Source organism: Papaver somniferum, chromosome 7 (assembly GCF_003573695.1).
Source record: "Papaver somniferum cultivar HN1 chromosome 7, ASM357369v1, whole genome shotgun sequence".
Taxonomy (NCBI): Eukaryota; Viridiplantae; Streptophyta; class Magnoliopsida; order Ranunculales; family Papaveraceae; genus Papaver; species Papaver somniferum.
This window is the reverse complement of record NC_039364.1, coordinates 227,494,726-227,518,589: the sequence shown is the minus strand read 5'-3', so window position 1 is coordinate 227,518,589 and position 23,864 is coordinate 227,494,726. Positions and strand designations below refer to the sequence as shown.

General features: G+C 38.7%; 4 protein-coding genes across 4 annotated transcripts; 2 read left to right on the top strand and 2 right to left on the bottom strand.

Moving 5' to 3' along the window:
* The first annotated feature begins 228 nt into the window (after nt 1–228).
* LOC113299732 lies at nt 229–16,672 on the top strand. The gene is made up of 23 exons (XM_026548807.1): nt 229–2,560; nt 3,024–3,222; nt 3,380–3,439; nt 4,297–4,401; nt 5,244–5,384; nt 5,660–5,722; nt 6,120–6,350; nt 6,452–6,535; nt 6,717–6,874; nt 7,021–7,543; nt 7,975–8,148; nt 8,238–8,297; nt 9,527–9,649; nt 10,248–10,520; nt 11,556–11,621; nt 11,848–11,979; nt 12,616–13,416; nt 13,531–13,811; nt 13,920–14,176; nt 14,786–15,024; nt 15,127–15,318; nt 15,594–15,866; nt 16,208–16,672. The coding sequence occupies exons 1-23, from the start codon at nt 468–470 to the stop codon at nt 16,352–16,354; spliced, it is 6,675 nt and encodes a 2,224-aa protein (XP_026404592.1). The 5' UTR covers nt 229–467; the 3' UTR covers nt 16,355–16,672.
* A 157-nt stretch (nt 16,673–16,829) lies between these two features.
* LOC113299733 (psbP domain-containing protein 5, chloroplastic-like) lies at nt 16,830–19,362 on the bottom strand. Its single transcript, XM_026548808.1, has 11 exons — nt 19,259–19,362; nt 18,977–19,176; nt 18,761–18,878; nt 18,328–18,377; nt 18,166–18,233; nt 17,984–18,082; nt 17,822–17,881; nt 17,544–17,603; nt 17,409–17,463; nt 17,273–17,322; nt 16,830–17,156 (listed from the first exon to the last, which is right to left on the bottom strand). The coding sequence occupies exons 1-11, from the start codon at nt 19,330–19,332 to the stop codon at nt 17,058–17,060; spliced, it is 933 nt and encodes a 310-aa protein (XP_026404593.1). The 5' UTR covers nt 19,333–19,362; the 3' UTR covers nt 16,830–17,057.
* Nucleotides 19,363–20,105: 743 nt separating this feature from the next.
* LOC113293440 (omega-hydroxypalmitate O-feruloyl transferase-like) lies at nt 20,106–21,493 on the top strand. Its single transcript, XM_026542076.1, has one exon. The coding sequence runs from the start codon at nt 20,106–20,108 to the stop codon at nt 21,489–21,491; it is 1,386 nt and encodes a 461-aa protein (XP_026397861.1). The 3' UTR covers nt 21,492–21,493.
* Nucleotides 21,461–22,969, bottom strand: LOC113293442 (GDSL esterase/lipase At4g16230-like). Its single transcript, XM_026542077.1, has 4 exons — nt 22,698–22,969; nt 22,476–22,606; nt 22,138–22,383; nt 21,461–22,043 (listed from the first exon to the last, which is right to left on the bottom strand). Exons 1-4 carry the CDS (start codon nt 22,966–22,968, stop codon nt 21,546–21,548), a joined length of 1,146 nt encoding a protein of 381 aa, XP_026397862.1. The 5' UTR covers nt 22,969; the 3' UTR covers nt 21,461–21,545.
* Between the last annotated feature and the right edge of the window lie 895 nt (nt 22,970–23,864).

Below are 23,864 nucleotides of genomic sequence, written 5' to 3'. Positions count from 1 at the left end.
CCATCACACCTCAAAGTTATCCCGGTGCTCACTGGTTATAGCGGCCCATGGATGCTTCCCTACTAGAACTAGACTAGTGTCACTGTGTCAGTAGCATGACTAGTCCGCAAATTGGACTCTTTCACTGGGTACACTACGAACCAGATAACGCATACTTTCGGCAAATTTTTCGGATCCTTATATTTCTCAAAGAAGCCATTTAAACAAAACAAAAATATTTCTCTCCGTCTCCCTCTCTGTAGTACTTCGAAAGAAGAAAAAGAGAAAAAGAAGAGTAGAGAGAGCCAAGCAAGCAAGCAATCCCTAGAATCAGTTATTCTCTTCAGAAATTCCCCAAATATATATCTTACAGATTTAGGGTTCAGAATGGTGGATTCATTAACTAAAGGTATGAAATTACTATCCCAACTCATATAATTTGTGTGAATTTAGGGGTCTGAGAATCATTTTCTCGGTCCCCAAATATAATGAGCACCAAATATTTGCACACTCCATTTTTAGGGTTCACCTTGAATGGAAAAACCAACAAGAATTCATCATTTGGAGGTAAGACAGGAACTAGGTCTTCTTCTTTCCCTAAGTATAAATGTGCAAAGCAAGACCATGACAACAAGGGTCATGGTAAAGGGCAAGGACAAGGGCCTTTGTTTTCACATTTTGGTTGGGGAAACTATAATAAGTTTATATCAGGGGAGAAATTGAGGGATAGGTTGAAAATGAACTGTATAGAAGAACGATTCTCACGAAGTAAAGCTCTAGTTAAATCATTAGTTCCGTTATGGAATGAAGGGTTGGTTTTGATTAGATGTTCTATTTTTGTTGCGGTGATTTCTGCTATTGGAACGTTGGTATGGTATGGTCAGTTAAAAGCTAAGAGTGTAGTTGAAGCCAAGTTATTGCCTTCTGTATGTCTAGTGCTGAGTGAGTATCTTGAACGTAAGATTGATTTTGGTAAGGTGAAGAGGATTTCACCTTTGGGTATTACGTTGGAATCTTGTTCGATTGGACCGCATCATGAAGAGTTCTCCTGTGGTGAAGTGCCTACTATTAAAATTCGTGTTCGTCCATTTGATAGTCTTAGGAAAGGGAAGATTGTGATTGACGCAGTTTTGTCGCGGCCGAATATATTGGTTGTACAGAAGGAAGATTTTACTTGGTTAGGGATCCCCTCGTCAGATGGTGTGTTCAATAGGCACTCTTCAGCTGAAGAAGGGATTGATTATCGGACCAAAACCAGGAGAATTGCTAGAGAGGGAGCCGCTGTTAGTTGGGCCTCTGAAAGGAAAACTGCAGCGAAGGAAGCTGCACAGATGGGGTATATTGTTCCGGAACATGCTTCTGGTTCGTCAGCTGGTGAGGTTTCCAAGGAGGGTGTTGTTCAATTTGATGATATGACAAGCTCGAATTCATTTTTTTGCGTGGATGAACGGTTGCATAGGAGGGATCATAATTCCATGGATCCAGGTGTTGAGTATAGCTTGAAACATGGGGATTTGGAAAAATCACTTGGAGTTGAACTACCTGGGTCGGGGCTCAAATTATGGTCTCGAATCATAGCCGCTCCTTTAAGGCGCAGATTCAAAAGGAAGGGTCATCAGAAAGATATCTCCAAGGCTTGTTTTTTAGCTAAAAAAAGAAATCTTGAGCATAGTGCTGTAGCTGCAGTTGCACATTTCCAGGGTATAGATGGTAGGAAATCCAGTGACCCTTCTCAGTTGGGAGGAGCACCTTCATCTGGAAGCAGGGATGCTGTCGAACTTGAAGCAATTGTGTCGAAAGGTGGGGATGCAAGTGATTCAAACAAAAAGACAGCAAATGAGCATGAACCAGTTGTCACGAAGATGGAAAAACATAGCAAGTCAGGAAACTCTGGAATAACTGCTGAGTTTTCTAAACCGGATGGAAAGAACGGTTTATTTAAAAATATGCAGGATGATCATGGTTATGCAAGCAATACTAGTGATACAACAAATAAGGCCCAAACTGATAATCTCAGCTGTACAACTGACCCATCTCTAAGTATTGGAAAACACAGTACATTAAAATCATCTAATGAACATATCCCTGGGAGTAGCACTTCTGCCGAAGCAGAGAAAACACCTAGTTATGATGTAACTGATGGGGTGCCGAGAATATTTGACAATGAGGATAGTCATTTCAACTCTAGAATCAGGTCCAAAGGTTTGCAGAAACTGGGGTCTGTTGAAGAAAGATCCGACGGCCACAACAGATATTCATTCCTGGCCGCAAGTTCTGTAAAGCTTGGCCCCTGGGTATTGACAAACCGTTGGGTTCCCATTTGGCCCTTGAGCCTGAAATCAGGATTTCCCTCCTTTTCGAAGGATTTTGGAGAACTATCATCTAGTTATTTAGGATGTCAAATGCAGAAGCTGAAGTCATGTGTGAATCTAAAACTTGATGACCTTGTTGCCGAGCTTACTGAAGGAGTAGAAGAGATCCAGCCTGTGGGCATTGAGAAGATGCTTCCAATTACGCTGGATTCTGTCCATTTTTCAGGAGGAACACTAATGCTACTAGGATATGGGGACCGCGAGCCTAGGTGAGATAACTGCAACTACAAATGTTTCTAGTATGGTCTAGTATTTTTGTTTTTGTTGACTTAGAAAAGTGCCTACGGCTTCAATAATACCAACATGATAACAGCTTGGAGGAGACTCCTGTTGCAATATCTTAGGTTGTGCAGTACTGTTTACTCCAGTTTACATGTTATCTTTGGTGTTAATGCATCCGGCTCCATTGGTCCTTAAATTTGGAGCAGCGGGTTATAATGTGTATACCTATTTCTGGATTTTTGGCACCTCTTGGAGGGGTCTTTCTTTTTCTTTTGGATGAGTGAGGTTTTTTTTTTTGAAATACACGAAGGTTAAGGATCATAGAATACTTCCGGCTGATCTGGATATGGTCTTTACTTTAATCTATTTAATGTGATCTTCTGATTCTGTATGTAATACTGATGTAACTGCCTATTTATCTAATGTGTGATTTTCTACATTCGTTGATAGGGAGATGGAGAATGCCAGCGGACATGTGAAATTTCAGAATCACTATGGTCGTGTGCATGTACAGGTGAGTGGGAACTGTAAGGAGTGGAGATCAGTTACAACATCCGAAGATGGTGGGTCTCTGGCTGTAAACGTGTTTGTTGACACCGTTGAAGATAAATGGCATGTCAATTTGAAGATCGCAGACCTATTTGTTCCGGTAAGGTACTTACTGATGTCTTGGTCTTTTATCAACTTTCTTGGAAAAAAGTAATTTCTAAGAGGTCGAAGTTGTTGGGTTTTAGTATTAAAGTTAAAAAGTTTGCAATGGAATAGATTGTTTGGTGTTAACTTCTAGGTTTTCTATTTATTTGCAGCTTTTTGAAAGACTTTTAGATATTCCAATCACGTGGTCTGAAGGAAGAGCTAGTGGTGAGGTGCTTCTCCAACTTCAATCCAACTCAATTAGTTTCCATAAAAGTTATTTTAAATCTGTATTCCTGTGTAGTCATCGGTGTCATCATGTCACTAATCCAACATTAAGCTAGTGATTATTTGGCTTCTGGAATGTGACTGTGCAGGAATGAATCCTGGTGTTTGTTTGAAATAACAAACCAGGCTAGGTAGGCAATCCTAAAGCCGTTCCCCATGTCTATAATAATTTTTCTTTTCTTTTCGTTTCTTTTTTCCTTGATGGTTTTTAATTTGAGTGTATACTGGAAAATTAGTTTGATAGCTAGCGCCTTGATTATGCTTTCCAAGTCATTTTGGCCACCTGAAACAACAACATAAAAATCATCCTAATTATGTGTCCATCACGGAACGCCTGTTCCATCATTACGACGGATGACAATCTTACAAATAGAGTTTTAAGGGTGAAATAGGGTAATAATAGAACACTCCAGAAGGGTAGTTGGGGTAAGGTGGAGCAAACCCGAAACACTACTGTGTTAGACTCTTAGTGATATCAGATCTATGAATTTCTATGTATTTAGATGGTTACCATTAGTGCTTGTGATCTCTTATCTTGTCTACAAGGCTTAGGTGGGTAGTTTGTTATGTATATTACTATGAGTATATTTCATCCTTTCAGTGCCATCATTTCTTGAGTTAATGACTTGTATTATGGTAAAAAAAGTGATAGTGCAAGATGTTGGCAATTTCTGGGACCCAAGTTTTCTTGGATCATAAAATACTTTCTGTAATAAGGGTTGTTTGTTGTCTGACTTAAATGCGTACTGTTTGTTCCCCACGGTTTTGTTACTTGAACTTCAGTTGTCTAAAATTTACACAGGTTCACGTTTGCATGTCAAGAGGGGAGACTTTTCCCAATATTCATGGTCAGCTTGACGTGAAGGGGCTGGGATTTCAGATTTTCGATGCTCCTTCATGTTTTTCAGTAAGTTCTAACTCTCATTCTATTTTCTTTACCCCCTGGATTTCTATTTTTGAAGCAGTTGATGTTCATATTATATTTCAGCATTTGTTGATGAAAAACTCTATAACAGTGTTGATGTAGGTTGGTGTTCATATATTATTTGAGCATTTGTTGATGAAAAACTGACGTTGTTAAAAACTCTATAACAGTGTTGATTTAGATGTCATTTGTGTACTTCATCTGATTCAACCGAAGCATGATTGATATGTATCACGAGTTTTGAATCTCGATGTTCTACAGATGTTAAATGTTATGTGATCACTGCACTGATGAGTCAAACGACTTGTAAAGACCTTGAGATCTACTGAAACGATTCTCAGCTACCTGTGGAGTAAATTTGAGATAACTCTGCAAGTTGTATTACATGTCCTCCCTTCTTTTACCTTTCCTATCTGATCCTATGATCAATGGTTCTTCTAAAGATGACGAGTCTTGGCCAACTATTTTCACTTTTATATGATGGCCACCTTTGATAGTTGTTCTACTTCCCCTTTTTTATGGTGGCCACCTTTGATAATTGCTCAGTCCCTCTCATCTGTCTTAATAAAGCATATACGATACACGAATTTGATAATTGCGCAGTCCCTCTCATCTGTCTTAATAAAGCATATAGGATACACGAAATATGTACTTCTCCCCCTTCCTCTTAGTCTTTCCCTTTTCTTTTCTTTTTTTTTTTTTTTTTTTTTGCAGGTTGCAGATTCAACTGAAGTGAGGAAAGCATAAGTGCTTGTTTTTGTTGATATCTTATCCAAGTAGAGACTTGAATTTACTTATAAACAACTTTACTTGGTTATGTGCAGGAATTAGCAGCAATTTTATGTTTTCGTGGTCAGCGAATATTTCTACACAATGCTAGGGGTTGGTTTGGCGCTGTTCCTGTGGAAGCTTCTGGAGATTTTGGAATTAATCCTGACGATGGAGAGTTTCATCTTATGTGTCAGGTATTGCTTGTAAACTTTTCATGAGTGTCATATTGGAATCTGAAATTACTGACTTTCTTTTGTTTAAAAGTAGTACATAATGACCCAATTTCCTCTCATGTTCTTAAAGTCCTAATCCCGCCTCTTGGTCTAGAAGCAGGACTTGTGTTCTTAAATTTTCTGAGGACATTTTCTCTCTGAAACTTACAATGTATGGAGAATCATTTCTTCGTTATATGTTCTTGTCAGAGCAGAGCTCATCTGACATGCAATTTTTTTCCTGTTCTGATTATCAGGTCCCTAGCGTTGAAGTTAATGCTCTTATGAAGACCTTCAAGATGAAGCCTTTGTTGTTTCCGGTATGTTTACCTTTTTCTGGTGCCTGACCTTCTCATGATGATAACTCTGGTCCCTAGATAAGTCACATATACCTGCCAATTGTTTGGTGAATGAACATTTACTACATAAAACTCTAAGCAGACCATCTTCCATTTGCTCGTGCTGTTTCATGCGTTAAGAGCTAATATCTTCTGACATTCCTGTACAAATGGTTAAATGCTTGTTATTGGGATACATGTGGATGACCATGTTTCTTGAGCTTGCTACAGTTGCTTGAGAAATTCTTATCACGGGCAGGAGTAACTTTCATTTTGTATGACCCATCGTTCTCTCTATCGTATAAAGAATTTATAGATACAGCAAGCTGAATGAATTATCTATCTGTGTATATTTCATTTACCATCACGTTTACTGCAGTTGGCAGGCTCAGTAACTGCGGTCTTTAATTGCCAAGGCCCCTTAGATGCTCCTGTATTTGTGGGGAGTGGGATTGTTTCGAGAAAAACAAACTACTCAGCTCCTGACTTCCCATCATCCGAGGCATCTGAGGCTATGATGAGGAGTAAAGAGGCTGGTGCTGTGGCAGCATTTGACCGTATTCCATTGACATATGTGTCAGCAAATTTCACTTTCAATACCGATAACTGTGTAACTCTCTCTCTCTCTTCTCTCTCTCTCTCTCTCTCTCTCTCTCTCTCTCTCTCTCTCCCCAGTTTATTATTTTAAAAATTCTTATTGTCTGGTTACAGGTTGCTGACTTGTACGGAATCAGAGCCACCCTTTTGGATGGTGGTGAAATTAGAGGTGCTGGAAATGCATGGATCTGTCCGGAGGTAATGCCTAATTCTGCTACATGTCGTGGTTCTTTATCTTCTTTGCTTGGTGTCCTTGAAGTGCCATTGTGTGAAAAGATAATCTCGCTCCCACCCCTCCTTCCCTCCAGTTCAGTTACCCTTTCGGCTGACTAAAAGTCAAATTAAGTAATATATATTCCTGATATCTTCATTTGCTCAGGGTGAAGTCGATGACACGGCAATGGACGTGAACTTTTCTGGAAATTTGTCGTTCGATAAAGTTATGCATCGATATGTACCAGGTGAAATTCAGCTGATGCCTCTCAAGATAGGGGAACTAAAAGGAGAAACCAAACTTTCTGGGGCGCTTTTGAGACCGTAAGATTCGTTCTATGTGACAATTTATGATTCTTTTAAAGTTATGACGTGACTATCTCTCTCATCCTTTCTCGTATTTTTTCCATTTTAATTTTAGATGTTTTCTTCAGTTTAACGGGCTTAACATTCTACACTTGATATGCCAGGAGATTTGATATCAAGTGGGCTGCCCCAAAAGCAGAAGGATCCTTCACTGATGCACGTGGAGATATTATTATTTCCCATGAACACATTACTGTCAATTCGTCATCAGTTGCTTTCGACTTATATACGAAAGTTCAAACATCTTACCCCGAAGAAAGCCGGTTAGACAGAAAACCTGATGATTTTAAGAGTGATGTACCCTTGACTATTGAGGGAGTTGAACTGGACTTCCGTATGCGTGGCTTTGAGTTCTTCAGCTTGATGTCCTCTTATACTTTTGATTCTCCAAGGCCTATGAATTTGAAAGCTACTGGAAGGATCAAATTTCAAGGAAAGGTTGTCCCCATCTGTGTTTCTAATACTAAACTGGCAGCAAGTGATGAGAATACAAGCACTCAGATGATGGACGATGCAGAGGAAACTGGTCTTGTTGGGGAGGTTTCCATCTCCGGTATCAAGCTAAATCAGCTGATGATAGCACCTCAATTGGTTGGATCCTTGAGCATATCACATGAAAAGATTAAGGTACGAGTTACGACCATGAAAAATGCATATGTTACTATATTGCAGATTTTCTTAACGAACCTCTACTTGCTAGTGAGAATTTCTAGAATAGTTTCCACTATGGATTTAGTCAGTCATTTTCTTTTTTCTGGTCAATCTGAGTTATCAGAGAACTTCCTAATTTAGGACTCACAAAGTTCCTAGCTTGGCATTTGAGACTTCTATGTAGCATAAATTTTTGCAATGGCCAACCCAACGACTAGATCACCCTTTGAATATTTCCTCTATACAGTCAGAACTAATTTAACATAAGAGCTGTATCCTTCACATTAGAGTTGCTTGTATAGACTTTCCTCACGAATCATATCCAACTATTTGCTCAGCATATTTCTTGCGATACTCCACATTAACCGAAATCTCATTGTCTATTATGTTTGTTTTCTTATTTGCAGTTGGATGCCACAGGGAGGCCTGACGAGAGCTTGGCAGTGGAGATTGTTGGTCCTTTACTCACTACATCTAAGGAAGAGAACTTGCAAAAAGGAACAATGTTGTCCCTTGCTATTCAAAAGGGTCAACTTAAAGCCAATGTCTGCTATCAACCTCAATATTCAGCTAATGTTGAGGTACCTAACTTCATTCCACTAGTGGTCTTAGTTTTTTTGAGTAGTTTCGGTTATGCTGTTCACTTGTTTCTCACGCTGTAATGTTGTAGGTGAAACATTTACCGCTTGATGAGCTGGAGCTGGCTTCACTAAGAGGAACAATACAAAGGGTGAGAAATAGTTTGTTGTATCTGTAGTTCGTGCTAATATTTTTTTTTTTCTGCAAGGCACCCTTGTTATTCTCATTTAGTCTGTAGCTTATTAGTTTGAATTCTTAAGAGTTTGCTTTGTTATTTTTGTTTTATCCGCCCGTATAAGGTCGAGTCAGCCTAGTGAATCATGTACAGCCTTAAGATTCTGGTATTAGTCTCACATAGGGCCTGGACAGGTGAACAGCCTAAACTTGGTCGTAATTACTTAAGCTTTTCTGTCATATGGTCACACAGAAGTCTTAATTTATATATCTCAACATTTCATCCATATCCTTCGTACAGATTCAATGCTGTTCTCACATCAGAAACCCTAATTATTTTCTACTCAAAACATACTTGCATATCCTTGAGATAGAAAAAGCTCAATGACCTTTGATGCTGAAATGATTTAAGCAATCATTGTTGTCATAACAGCCACTTATGAAAGACATCTCAGTTTGAGGGTGGATTACAGCTTTAATATACACACAACATTTTCTATTGCATTTATAAGTATTCTTCCTCTCAATTCGTATGTGTACTGCTGCATATTCGCCAGGGTTAAGGCACCAGAAATAATATGCTGCATACTTCTGGTTAACAATCGCTGATGCATATTTAAGTAAAAAGGTGTGGTATCCGTTCTCTGTGATTGATCACGTCAGGTTGGTAGGTTTTCTCATGCCAAGGAGCCAATGAAGTATAAATTTTTCCAGGGATTGAAATGTTAATCATGCAAGATGGTGTGAAAAAAAACAAAAAACTGTGCATAATAGAGGTGGAGAATGGTCTATATGTTCAAAGAATTAGTTTGTATGTATCTAAAAGATGTGCGACATTTAAGAAATACTAAGGAAGAGCATTTGTTAATAAAGAAGGATGATATTGTGTTGTGGCTCTGATGCTTTTAATCGTACCCGAGGAGAGACAGTCCCTGAGGAACAGTCATTTTGAGTTAACGCTCACCAAAAAATTTCTACAGCTTCACACTTTGTAGTCTTTGCATTTTTATACGAGAGCCTATATACCTGGTTTACCATAACCCTCTTATCAAAGATGATGTTTGACGCATTATGAAGGCTACAACAGTTCAATCCCTATCCCTTCAAATATTTGGTGTCTGCAGGCTTATGTGTCATTATTGTTCATCACTAGTCTTTCAAACATGAAATCATAATTATGACGATATTAACACTGCTCACTTTCAGGCCGAAATCCAGCTTAATTTTCAGAAAAGGAGGGGTCATGGAATGTTATCTGTACTTCGCCCAAAATTTAGTGGTTTACTCGGTGAAGCCTTTGATGTGGCTGCTCGGTGGAGTGGAGATGTTGTGAGTAGCTTTATTCTAACTAAAACTGTTCTAAGTCTCTTTTGCTGTAAGCAGTTCCAATAACTTAGATAAAAAGCCTGAGCGTCACCTTAGTTTTTAGTTTCTTACTGTTTTTCTTGCAAGGTTGGACTGTCGAAATTTATAGACTTGTGTTTGAAAGAATTACCATCTTTAGTGTTTAGTGGATGTTAGGAACACATTTTCAACTTCAAATTGAAATATTTGTGTTTGAAAGAATTACCATCTCAAATCTTTGGACTACTACTTTTTGTGGATGAAAGGAAGTTTCGTAAATTTGAAAAAATGAACAAACAAAGTAGTCTGTCGCCATACATACTTGGGCTAGTGTCATTTTGTAAATAGCTGAGAACTTCACTTTTAAGTTTTAACAGACTGTGAGGAGCTTAAAGCGAAAGAGATGATGCGCCTCACCCGTTGGCCACTTCACTATAGAAAGGGCAAGCTTATTAGAGGACCTAGAAACAAAAAAACATTTGTAGGAATGGAACTTAAATAACAGACTTTTGATTCCGCTAAATGTCTCGTCCATTTTTCAATGTGTTTATTGAATTCTTATTTCTTATTGTCTGCTGCTCAGATTACCATTGAAAAGACTGTTTTGGAACAAGCCAATAGTCGATATGAGCTCCAAGGAGAATATGTATTGCCTGGACGGGATCGTCACCCTACTGGAAAGGAGAGAAGTGGCCTGTGGGAAAGGGCTATGGCAGGGCATCTGGGTAGTGTAATATCTTCAATGGGAAGGTGGCGGATGAGACTAGAAGTTCCTGGAGCTGAAGCGTCTGAGATGCTTCCACTTGCCCGACTTCTTTCTCGGAGTACAGACCCTGCTGTTCTCTCTAGATCAAAGGTAGTAATTGGCTTACTTGTTAATGTGCAGACATTATCTTGTCAAGTAATTGTAGTTTTCCTACTTGTGCATTGTGCTATATACACAAATTGGACACTGAGATTTGAGAACTCAATTTCCTGGAAGCCCTGATGTGATCTAACAATGTACCTGCAATACTCGACCATTCTCTAGCAAACTGGGTAAATTTGAATATGCCATCAAAAGGGTTCTATTATTCTATAACCTGCCGAAGTTTGGTTTGCTTGTTTTCTTCATAAGAGTTGGCATAAAACTGTGTGACTCATGCTTAATATGTTCCTTTGACCAAGCCACCTTCCATTGTCTTAGAACTTCAGTGCTGGGAACTTGAATTTGACTTCATTGACACTTTGCCAAAATATATTGTTTAGCCACCTCCCAGTCTTGACTATTTAGAAGGAAGTATTAACTACTTTTGTATAGTTAGCATTGTTTTGGACTTCTTCAATGCATCCTTTGGCCGTTAACTCTCATCCCCCAGTGAACCAAGTTCCACTACTGGTGTATCCTTTCAGGAACCGTTCGCATAGCGATTTTACACAAAAATTGAAGTCTCCTATTTTTGATTTAAGTTACAAGACAATGTAATATTTTATGACACTTGGTTTCTTAGTTTCTCATCTCTTTCTGTTTTCTTTTATATCTAGCTTTTGGACTTGTGAACAACATTCAGTAGTGTTGTTTGCTGTTAGTGGGATTTCTTTCAGGTATAATAAGATTTTATGAATTTTGTTCTGTTGAAATGAATAAGAGTATTCGATTGGTATACCCCTAGCTTAAGGGATACTCTTAAGCTAACTTACCACATACCAAAACATGTACTTTATTCTTTAACCCATACTGCGTATCTGAGCATGCACTGGTATAGAATGATATGTTGGAGACCCTAATCCAGCCTTTTCTTGGGGTTGTCTTGATAATTTGTGGTGTATAATTTCTCTATTTTGGGCTTCTGTTGTGGTTACTCCTCTCTCTCTTTAGTCCTGATTCTTTTTGTTGTTAAATCAACTGCAGGACTTCTTCATTCGCAATTTGCAGTCGGTGGGATTAAACGCAGGGAGTCTCCGTGACTTGCTTGAGGTACTTTTTAGACCAAAATGCACTCACTGCAGTTTCTGTGTATGTAATGGTTGCTGTGTGCACCTTGGTTTTATATCCTTATCAGCATGGGATATGTCATGAACATATTGCCTGGGAATATTGTAAATATTAGTAGACATGATAATTTTATTCAATGTAACCTTTTATTAATCATGGCTTTGCTGTTTGTTCTTTACAATATCTAAGTAGTTCAGTGACTTTTCAGCTTGTACGCATAGATCATGCTCCATTGGATGAGGTTATTCTCGAAGATATAAGCCTTCCAGGCTTGGCTGAATTAAACGGCCATTGGCGTGGTTGTCTTGATGCTAGTGGTGGAGGCAATGGAGACACGATGGTAAGCCTTAAGGGAACCATCCCCATGTGTGTTATACATTCATTTGGTTCAGTTAAAAGAATTCCTTGAGAACTTGATTTCAGTATTTAATATAAGAAATCATTTTCTTTACTTTGGAGGCTGGTGGATATAAGACGCCAGAGTATAGTTTTCATCTTACATAGCAGAAATTGCAATTGGTGAGGTCTGGATAAACGTTAGTCAATAAAGAATGTTCTCATTAAGCTTGACTATTTTAGCTCGTTGTGGTCAGACTCGGCAACCAATTTGAATTCTTGTACTCTGAAAATCTGTTTAGGAACTGTGGCAGGCTTTCCTATTATATATGTAGACCTATTTTTTCTTTATGAAAGTAGGTGCTTTTCAGTTTCTTCTCTTTCTTTTTAATAAATCAGCCGTTGTGTTTGGGACAAGGTTTTGATCATTATCTTCAGGTGTTATAGGTATTGAAATGTACTTTCTTATTTTCCCAAAATTTTTATTTAAATAAAAAAGATTGGAAGGACAACATTAGGTAAAATCATTGTAGGAAAAAAGATGGGTATTCAACTTGTCATGTTTAATCCCCATAATTAAGACTTCTTAGTTAATGACTTGCCCGTTTTTGGATAAACTGACTAAGCCATGTTTTTTCAGGCCGATTTTGACTTCAGTGGGGAGGATTGGGAATGGGGAACCTACAAAACCCAGAAAGTTTTGGCTGTAGGTGCTTACAGCAACAATGATGGTCTTCGCCTTGAGAAAATGTTCATCCAAAGAGATAATGCCACCGTTCATGCTGATGGGACTTTGCTTGGGCCAAAATCAAACCTTCACTTTGCTGTTTTAAATTTCCCCGTCGGTCTGGTCCCTACACTTGTGCAAGTCATTGAATCTTCTGCCACGGATGCCTTGCATTCATTGCGGCAACTAATAACACCCATTAAGGGTATATTACATATGGAAGGGGATCTGAGAGGAAGTATTGCGAAACCGGAATGTGATGTTCAAGTGAGATTACTTGATGGTGCTATTGGGGGCATTGATCTTGGAAGAGCTGAAGTCGTTGCTTCCCTAACCTCCACCAGTCGTTTTCTCTTCAAAGCCAACATTGAACCTGTTATCCAAAGCGGTCACGTTCATGTCCAAGGAAGTATCCCTATAACTTCTATCCAAAGTAACATGTTAGAGGAAGAAGATAAAGAAATTGATAAAGGAGCAATATGGACACCAGGATGGGCAAAGGAGAAAGAGTCAGTTGATGAAATTAGTGAAAAAAAATCATCAGAAGGTTGGGATATTCAATTAGCTGAAAGTCTTAAAGGGTTAAACTGGAACATATTAGATGCAGGAGAAGTTAGGGTTGATGCAGATATTAAGGATGGGGGTATGATGTTGTTAACAGCCTTATGCCCTCATGCCAAGTGGCTTCATGGCAATGCTGACATTATGATCCAGGTATTTAGGTTTCTTGGAAGTATATTTTGAACTTCCATTTCTTGAATTTTTAATAGATCATGAAGGAATTGAAAGATTTGTTCCCGACTAAGATTTGAACTTCTAAATCAATAGGTTAGAGGTACAATTGAACAACCAGTTCTAGATGGATCTGCGTCATTTCACAGGGCATCCGTATTGTCACCAGTGCTCCGAAAGCCATTAACAAACTTCGGGGGTACTGTGCACGTGAATTCAAATAAGTTATGTATCAGTTCTCTGGAAGGTAGAGTTAGCAGAAGGGGTAAGCTGCTTGTTAAAGGGAACCTTCCTCTAAGAACGAGTGAAGCCTTACCCAGTGATAAAATTGATCTGAAATGCGAGGTTCTTGAAGTATTGGCAAAAAATATTCTAAGGTATTCTATGCTATCCATGAGAAATTTGAATTTCACATAAATTAGGGCTTCAACGTTTTTCCTTAGTTCCACGGAAGCAAACTTACAGTACATTACTTAACTTAACAGTTGCCAGGTCGACAGTCAGATGCAAGTATCTGGTTCCATATTGCAACCAAACATTTGTGGAATGGTGAAATTGAGCCATGGAGAAACATATCTCCCCCATGACAAGGGTAGCGGAACTGCTGCCATTAATAGGTTGAATTCAAATCAGTCAAGCCTTTCTACAGGAGGACAGAGTCGAATGACTGCTTCTGGATATGTTTCACGATTCTTCAGTTTGGAACCTGCTGCTTCACAGGCCAAATCCCCTCCTCCTTCAGGTGCTGTATATACTAGGCTTTTGCTTTGACTATATTTTAGTACGTGTAAGGTTACACACATTCATTATGTTAAAATATTCAAACTTTATCTGGTTCCTCTGAGGTGTCCCGTGGTACTTGTTTACCTGTGAACTCGGGTAGAACCGATTTCCCAGTTTTGGTTCTACATATAAGTAGAGGATTCTCTAGGAATAGGAAATATTACTATTAAGACTACTCAGTTCTTGATATGTTGATATCCTATGGAACCGGAATCAAACAGTAGGAAGTACAAGCATACAGATAGTGAAGAACTGAAATGAACAAGAACGCTTAAGAAACAGTACTGTCTATCCATTTCTGGTTACACTGAAACTGTAACTAACTAGAACTATCACCAAGTTATCTAGCGCCTACAGCTTTAGGGTACACCGACACTTCTTGTTTGCACAGAATCAAAAGCAGTCGAATGGCGTTGCTTACACCATTAGTAGTATATTGTTCTAGCTTCTTTGTTAGGCGTTTTTGTGTTTTCGTGAATGCCACTAGAAGATATGATTATAGGCAGAATAATTAGCTGAAGTCTTGCCCAATCCATAGAGGCCTCACATGCTTACTTGGGGTTTTCAGGTGAACAAGTTGAAGATGAAGAGAAAATGGAGCAAGCAAATGGCAAGCCAAGATTTGATATCCGTCTTACTGACCTAAAGCTGGTCCTTGGGCCTGAGTTGAGAATAGTGTATCCATTAATTCTCAACTTTGCTGCCAGTGGAGAAGTTGAGCTAAATGGTGTGGCTCATCCCAAAGGCATAAAGCCAAAAGGAATTTTAACATTCGATAATGGTGATGTGAATCTCGTGGCTACCCAGGTGAGGTTATCATCTTTTATCTCTTGTAACTTGACTTAAAATTTAGATTGTTCTCTGTATTCAATATTATGTTGACTCTGCTTATTTCCTGTTCAAATCCAGATGAGGTTAAAAAAAGAGCATGTAAATATAGCTAAGTTCGAGCCTGATCTTGGGCTAGATCCCATACTAGATTTTGCTCTAGTCGGGTCTGAATGGCAATTGCGGATTCAAGGCCGAGCTAGTAATTGGCAGGATAATTTAGTGGTGACCTCAACACGCTCCGTTGAACAAGATGTCCTCTCACCTACCGAGGTACTGCCACTACCTTTAGGGCCCAATCCTTGTTTTTTGCAGCATATATGGTTATTGTTAACTTCATCCCATTATTTAAATATGGTTAATCCTTGATCAGTTATGGAAGCTTTTGCAGCTGAAATTTTAGCTGCTGAAGCTTCTTCACTTGTTTTCTACCGTCATCTTTTTTTCAATCTTATCATAGTTTTATTGTGTTTATTATTCTTATGAGTGGTTGCATGGACCTAGCCAAAAACATTCGGCTAAGATTCTGTATTTTCATCTACCTGCAGGCTGCTAGAGTCTTTGAGAGCCAATTGGCAGAGTCTATCTTGGAAGGTGATGGTAAGCTTGCATTCAAAAAACTCGCAACTGCAACACTTGAGACATTGATGCCGAGGATAGAAGGAAAGGGAGAATTTGGGCAGGCTCGGTGGAGGCTAGCATATGCCCCTCAGATTCCTAGTTTGCTTTCTCTTAATCCCACTGGGGATCCTCTCAAATCACTTGCGAATAATATGTTTTCTGGTGCTGAAGTTGAGATCCATCTTGGGAAACGACTCCAGGTTAGTTTAGCTTCACAGAGGCCTCATGTTCTTTTTGATGTCATCTTCCATCACATTAGCTTATCTTCCATTTCGCGTGGTGATCATCTCGTAAACAATAATCATTAGCCCTAGAAGTCAATGCCTTACTAAAAGCTTAGGTTTTAGAGTTAATGGCCATTCACACACCTGAAAGCTAAACCGAGTTCTCTGATATAGGCATGTTCGTCACATATGGTTTACAAATCTACTAGACTACTTCTCTGATTACTGAGCAGACTCCATACTCGGATGTGCATGCAGCTATGGTGGTTAAACTTTTCTTGCTCATTGATTTCCCTTTTTCCTATTGGAATTGTTAGGCCTCAATGGTGAGACAAATCAAGGACTCGGAAATGGCAACTCAATGGACGTTAACATATCAGCTTACAAGTCGTCTACGTGTGCTCCTTCAGTCTGCTCCATCCAAACGCCTCCTGTTTGAGTATTCAGCTACATCGCAGAACTGATCCAGATCATCTGTCTGGTAAAGTTGGAAGCAACTCACATTTTTCACCAGGAAAGGAATGGCCCGAAACATTTTGGGGATTTGGGTCCTGCAAGTGCTCAGTCAATCTCGTGTACATTATGGACTTACAGAACATACATCTTGTTCAGTTAATCATTTTAATTGTAAAGTTAGATGCTGTAAATATGAAAAGTATCCAAGTTACTCTAGTGGTAAAAGTAATAGTAATAGTAGTAGAACATTCTTTTGCTCAGTACATACCGAGCTTGTCTGCATCTGTAAGCTCTTAAAATCAATTCAATCAATTCTTTCTTTATAATGAACGCTGTTCATTAGATTTTTGTTGCACTCCAAGAATAGTTCGATATTATCTTATGGTTTGGTTTTAGCCTTTTAGGTCATTCATAAAATAGAATGCAGCAAGGTTTGTTATGGTAGTTGTGATGTCAGGCATGCAGAATGCACAATAACAGTGTAGAAACAATTTTTCTTGGAACTCTTTTACAATGAGGATTTTACAATGTAAAATTGTTTTATGTTAAATCTACAGAATGAACATCAGAAAGCTTAAAACAAAAATCTCTTTCTAATCACTGATGCTACAAAAGTGCGCATTGTGAAGTGAATGATACTGGTCGCCAGCCTTGAACTCTACAATTCAAAAGAGAAAATTGAAAATTGTTGCAGGAAACTGTCTACTGCAGTCACCAGAATCTCCAAGGATCTTGCCCTGGAGAAACGTAGTTATCAGTTGGAGGAAGAAGGCGGAATGAGGAAACCGTTTTCTCTAAAACAGGTCCCATCTGCAACACAATGAGAATGAAAGAAAAACATTTCTTTGTCAGATACAATATTTAAGAACATAGATCTTTCTGAATGAGTCGATTCAATTTAGTTAGTGGAGGCGGACGGGACTTACCATATCCCACTTCTTATCAAGAGTGGAAGTGTTCAATGAATACAAAAAACCTACAGGAAATCATGAAAATCTTTATGGTATACCATAATCGCAAGGAACAGAATATTTTACACAATTTGATGCTATAATGTCTTACCATCTCGTTCTGCAGTTACAGCAGCATAGCGCCGGAATATGTTTGATTCTTGAACCTGCAATTCATCCACAAGGATAATTGGTGATCATTCGACAAGAAAACACTGACAAGTTTGTTGACTGTGAAAAAACTTACAGAATTTGTTGGTGATTTCCGGACAAGGTATTCATAGTACCAATAAGGTTCACCGTCAATCTGTCAGGCAAAACTAGACATGGTCAAGCTTTTGAATTTGTGTACAAAAGAAGTACATCTTCTAGGCTAAGTTGGTATCATGGTGTTGTAACAACGCATCGAAGACAATAGTATCTTCTTAACTAAAAGCGAAAAATAAGACCAAAGAAAGTTATCCTTGGCAGAGCACATAGGACTTCTAAAATGAACAGGTCAAAACAAGGAGAGTAGGAATTTACTTGGCTTGTACGAGTCTCAAGAAGTTGACTCTCTGCCTTGCGCTCTGCTGAGGTTACTCGCTGCACAGTTTATGCATGTGAGTTCAAGCATCAAGTGACAATGACAAACAAAATATCAATGAATTTAATTGACTACTGGGGAAGGCCAAAACATCCAATTACCAGTGCAGATTTGTACGACAAAACAGAATCAGCAACATCTTTTGCATTCCATTCTTTCTTGTCTGCAGATGCTATGAACTGAGAATTCGGAGGACCTATCTGAACCAAAGAGCGTCAAATTCACAAATCATGAAATAGAGGATCACTATTGTTTCTGCTTTATAAGGGTTCAGCGTAGTTACCGAAACAGAAATGATAAGGTTATCAATTATGTCAACGCGCTCAGATACAATTCGCATCTTCGCATCAGCTGTTTAATAACAACACCAAGAGGAAAATTCTATTAGAAGTCCTCATGAAGACCGCTATCTTATCTTAGAAATGGTTTGGATAATAAAACATACGAGATAGTGGTGCAGCTGATGAATAACGCTCGGGCTTTCTGGATTCCACCCTTCAATTAGACGAACAAAGTCAGTTTTCAGATACATCTAATTCATTCATAACTTCTCCATAGTGCAACAACCTTATGTTTGCCATACCGAAAAAGGACTGCCCAGTGGTGTTAGACCAAAATGCGCAATATGAGTTAAAGGTAGTGCAGTGAAGAGACACATTTGTCAATAAGATTGTTCCAAATAGTATCAAACTGGACTAACTTAGATTATAAACCAGCTGGGAAGCCAGTTTGGTCAGGGTACTACTCTCGTATTTGAGGTCAGTGGTTCCAGTCCCCACACTGACCCTTTCAAGGTAAACCTTAGATTCATGAGAACTAGTCAAATTCATAGCCTATGCCAGGATGAACTTAACAAATTGATTCTAAAATTAACTTACCATTTGAAGACAAACTTCTTTGATGGCAATTCAAGAGGGTACATAAATGAATAAGCATTTATATCATCAACAAATAAAGCCATTTTCTCTTTCTCCACCTCAACAGCAGCATTTGAACCTAAATATTGCAAAATCACAAAGAAATATCCAAATTTCAGACATTTTTCATGAAATTTCATAGTAATTTTAAAATGGTTTGTTCTGTTTAGCTTATACCCGGAGTTGATAAGAACATAGATACTGAAGAAGAAAGTCCAAACAGCATTAATTCCCTTTTACCCAAATGAGTTGTTTCCACAGAATTTAGCATTGGAAATGCATTTTCTGAGGTGGGTTTTGAATAATTACAAGAAATTTTATTGGATTTCTCTGGATTTTGACATAGTTTCTGGTTCATAAAACTAGTGCTCTGGGGTCTGTTGAAGATAAGAAAATGAGTTAGAGAGCAAGAGAGAGTTAGAAAAGAGAGAGTTAGAGATGGAATGCAAGAGAATTTACCTGGAATTCAATGGATTTGTAAGGATTTTAGAGATAGATGGAGGTTGACAGAGAAGAGCAGTTGCTGCTGCCATTCTTTCTTTCTTTCTTTCTTTCTTTCTCTGTGTTTCTTGTCAGCTCATCCACTTAGTGTTACACCATGTTTGTTTACTCCTGACGATCTGAATCATCTGGATCTGAGTGAAATCACCTGACTCATCTGTATCTGAGTCGATATGTTTGTTTTGAGTCAGATCTGACTCATCTGACTCGGAAATAAGTGAGTCAGTGGTTTGGTCCCATGAGTCAGGAATATTTTGTTACCTAACTCAAATGAGTCCGAGTCAAAGGTTATGTCTGAATCAGAGGTCGAGTCAGATCTGACTCAAAATGGAAAACAAACGGTCTGACTGCTGACTCGGTCCGAGTCAGGAGTTGACTCAGATTCAGACTTCGAGTCAGCTGCAAACAAACAAGTTCTTAGTATTAAAACGAAAGCTATATTGCCAAAATAAAGACTAACACAACTGCATAATTTCTAATATCATCCTTTAATATATTTAAAACATTATACCCCCTTATAAAATAGTATGTATATTTATAAACACCCCCTAAAGAAATTAAGATTAAAAATGACACAAGCACAAAGAACATTGAAAGTTATAAAATCTAATGAAAAATCATAGACTGAATTTCATGTGTGCATTCACTATCAACTGCTTCATACCAAACCTCCTCTACCCATGAAATGAAACTTTGCATGTCACGTCATAAATTTATGTCATGTCATGGAATAAAATTTCCCACTATAAATTACAGCAGTTTCCACTCTTTAGACTCTCGGTTCTCTCTTCTATATCTCACTCCCATGGCTTCATGGATTCAAGAGCTTCAATTCCCTCACCTAAATATCCCTGTAAGACATGATCATTTCCATACAGTGGAACCAGAATCGCCAATTCCTGCAGCTCATGGCGACTGTCTTTATCTATCCAATCTCGATGACATGATTGGAGCACGGGTTTTCACTCCGACGTTATACTTTTTCGAAGCAAACAATCAGAGTTCTTCTGGTCGAAAGTTTGAACCCAAAATCTTGCGTGATGCTCTAGCCAAAGTGTTAGTCCCTTATTACCCATTTTCCGGGAGACTTAGAGAGACTCAAAATGGAAAACTGGAGGTGTTTTTTGGACCGAAACAAGGTGCGCTTTTCGTTGAAGCTTCTTCGGAGATGGAAATGTCAGATTTAGGAAACCTGACAGTGCCAAATCCTGCATGGATTCCTTTGATTTTCAGATATCCTTATGAAGAAGCATATAAGGTTATCGATATGCCACTGGTAATTGCTCAAGTTACTAGATTTAAGTGCGGCGGATTTAGCCTCGGTTTACGCCTTTGCCACTGCCTTTGTGATGGTCTCGGAGCAATGCAGTTTGTCAGTGCATGGGCCGCCACAGCGCGGTCAGGCTCCCTTGTGACTGATCCTGCACCATGTTGGGATCGCGAGTTTTTTCGGCCTAGAGATCCACCAAAAGTACAGTTCCGGCATGTTGAGTTCACAAAAATAGACGACAGCTCAAGCCTTACAAAGACACTGTGGCAGACGAAAGCCGTTCAGAAGTGCTACCGCATTTCAGATGAGTATCAGACGCTCATTAAAAGCTTAGCTCAGCCAACTGATGGGCAAGGTTGTACAGCTTTCGACGCAATGGCAGCTCATGTCTGGAGATCTTGGGTCAGAGCACTTGATGTAAAACCATTAGATTATGAACTAAGGCTTACATTTTCTGTCAATGCTCGACCGAAGCTTATTAATCCGTCATTAAAAGATGGGTTTTACGGTAACGTGGTATGTTTAGCTTGTTCTACAGCCACTGTTTCGCAGGTCATAAATGGAGACTTACCGGAAACAACTCAATTGGTTCGCGAAGCTAGAAAAGGCGTAACCGAAGAGTATTTAAGATCAACAATCGATTATATTGAAGTAGATAGACCACAAAGACTTGAATTTGCTGGTAAGTTAATGATTACACAATGGACCAGGTTTGGCATGTATGAATCTGCAGATTTTGGATGGGGTTTGCCCATTTACGCAGGACCTATCGATCTAACTCCAACGCCACAAGTTTGTGTGTTCTTGCCGGATAGTAATGAATCTCTTGGCCGGTCAATGGTGCTATGTATTTGTTTGTCTGAATCTGCTGCTGCTAGATTTAAAGAATATTTGTCTGAAGTTTTAACTCTAAATTTATAAGCAAGTTTAACAGACATAAATTTAGTAACATTATATCAGCCATTTTGAAGAGTTTCAAAGACCAATATCAGTATCAGTACATAGTTGGCGAATATTTATCGGGTAAATGTCTTTCGAATCGCCATCAAGCAACCGTTTAGAAACGATTAAGTTGACAGCCTCAGTAGGATGAACTGCATCCCAGAAAAAATATTTCGACCTGTCTGAACAAACTTTCGCTGTTGGACCGCACAAACCCAGTCCTCCGTATCGGCCTAGTTGACGGCAACACGCAGAGTTATAGTTCTCTAAGCCGTAAGACTGATAATTTTCAATGATATCCGAAGCAATGTAGTAGAGATCCGCGTAAACAAATTTTGATCCCGCAAGATTTGAGTTCAATTCCGACATTAATGTTTTCAGTTTCGCGTTGAATAACATCGCTGCATCGTTCATGGACGTGACGCAGGAATCCCCTACCCATAGATGGTTCAAGTCTCTCTCTAATGGGACGCAACCAATGGGTGGAACATTTTCAATGACAAACTTTCTTGCACCCATTTCATACAATTTCTACGTACAAAAAATTTAGGCATTTAAACACACAAGATTGAAGGGTAAAAAAAGAAGGTAAAAAAGTAAAATTTTGAGGTAATTTTTTACTTACTGTTAGTTGAGGTCTATATTCGGAGATCATTGCATCTACAAATTCTTCTGGAGCAATTAACGTCTGTTCAAGTATTGAAAGAACTGGAGTGTAGTAGTTGACAAGAAAATCATTTGCACCCATACCAACTGCGAAAATAGCATTCGAGAACAGCTCCGTAGCCGCATCAGCACCAATACTGGAGATTATGTACTGCCTTGTTTTCGCGAAGTTAGCGAGTTGATCATTCATACAAATTCGTTGTCCCTATGCATATTTCGACGAAATAAAATGATCCGATTAATATGAAATTTTCCGAGAAATGATTGGCAATAGCAACCGGAGTAAGATTTACTTACAAAGATGTAACCAGACTTATCAAGAATTCCACTACCACCAGATGCATAATTGACACCATGAAAAACAATTTCCCCGGCAGTAGCTGGATTATTGTAAGCTGGAATGAAATTCTTGAAACCCAAACCTTGAGCTACAAAAAAATAAAAACAGCTTCTAAGAATGTGCGATTAGAATAATCATCTCAAACACAGTGAGTTAGTCGGATTTATCAGGAAACTCACCTAAAAAATCAACAGCAGTTCTTCCGTTAGTGTATCGTCCAGTAGGTATCCCGCCTGGAAAATCGATTCCGTTCGGCCAGACATTATATTTTGCAATGTTATTAAGTCTGTTATTGTTTCCAGGATCAACTAAAGAATCTCCAAATACAAAGAATGCTGAAAGTTTGCTTTCACTGTCATTATATGCCAAGCAAATCCTAAACAAAGCACTTAAGACAACAATCTTAAGAAGAAAACACAAATAACTGTGTGACCAAATCTTTGTACCCATAACTTCAACTTTGAACTATGAAAAACTAGTTCAACCTCCATACATATATATAGCCGAAGAGTTGGTATGTTGTAGTTTTCTGATATAATTGCATGGCCAAACTGAACGTAGTTGCATATATTAATAGTACAAAGTTAGCCATGGAGACGTGTAAATGCGTATAACATCCTGTTATAAAAGGGTGATCGTGGATACTTGAACCATAATGCTTTCTTAGACATAGTGAGTTATGAGTCATATCTTGGTTACTTATATCTCACTATTTTCAAGCCAAATTGATGTAGTTATGTATCGCATAAGCAACTGATGAGCTTTTAATCACGTTCCTCATTTGGAATGTTAGTATCTTATAACCACTACTGAAGGAAGTCGAAAGCTTATCAACAAGCTTTGATTACTTTGGCATTTTTTGCTCCAAGTTTGGTTTTTCTGATCAATACACTTAGTAACAACCAATAATATATGATATCCAATAAATCTTGGTGCGGGGCATTCTATTTTCCCATTGGTTCAGAATTCAGATTAGTCCGCTTGAAAGTTTTTTGCTGATTCGTTCCTTGACTCGACACGAGTATGTTGGATTGTTAGTTTTTTCTAGTTTGAGTCAAACCTGATTCACGACCTGACTCAAATACAATTTTGATCCAGACCCGATTGAGTCAGGGATTAAAATGGTCCTGATTCATAGGACCAAACCACCGGTTCACATATTTTCGAGTCACTGACTCGAAAAACAAATACAGATCCAGATCCAGAGGGATCAAGTGATTTCAGATCATGAGTCAGAATCAAAAGAACAAATGCAAACGTGATGTAAGTTTCCAAATCGAACCTCGCAAGCATACGCGACCCACTACTGATCCTAAACTATTAAACCATTTTATCACCAACACAAG

Excerpts from the sequence above, each read along its gene's own strand:
- LOC113299732 (XM_026548807.1), top strand. The coding sequence starts at position 468 with ATGAGCACCAAATATTTGCACACTCCATTTTTAGGGTTCACCTTGAAT. Across the intron at positions 15,319-15,593 it reads ATGTCCTCTCACCTACCGAG|GCTGCTAGAGTCTTTGAGAG; the intron begins GTACTGCCACTA and ends ATCTACCTGCAG. Across the intron at positions 15,867-16,207 it reads ATCTTGGGAAACGACTCCAG|GCCTCAATGGTGAGACAAAT; the intron begins GTTAGTTTAGCT and ends TGGAATTGTTAG.
- LOC113299733 (XM_026548808.1), bottom strand. The coding sequence starts at position 19,332 with ATGGCAGCAGCAACTGCTCTTCTCTGTCAACCTCCATCTATCTCTAAA. Across the intron at positions 17,604-17,821 it reads TTGAGACTCGTACAAGCCAA|ATTGACGGTGAACCTTATTG; the intron begins GTAAATTCCTAC and ends TTTGCCTGACAG. Across the intron at positions 17,323-17,408 it reads TGTAACTGCAGAACGAGATG|GTTTTTTGTATTCATTGAAC; the intron begins GTAAGACATTAT and ends GATTTCCTGTAG.
- LOC113293440 (XM_026542076.1), top strand. The coding sequence starts at position 20,106 with ATGGCTTCATGGATTCAAGAGCTTCAATTCCCTCACCTAAATATCCCT.
- LOC113293442 (XM_026542077.1), bottom strand. The coding sequence starts at position 22,968 with ATGGGTACAAAGATTTGGTCACACAGTTATTTGTGTTTTCTTCTTAAG. Across the intron at positions 22,607-22,697 it reads AACTGCTGTTGATTTTTTAG|CTCAAGGTTTGGGTTTCAAG; the intron begins GTGAGTTTCCTG and ends ATTTTTTTGTAG. Across the intron at positions 22,384-22,475 it reads ATAAGTCTGGTTACATCTTT|GGACAACGAATTTGTATGAA; the intron begins GTAAGTAAATCT and ends AAATATGCATAG.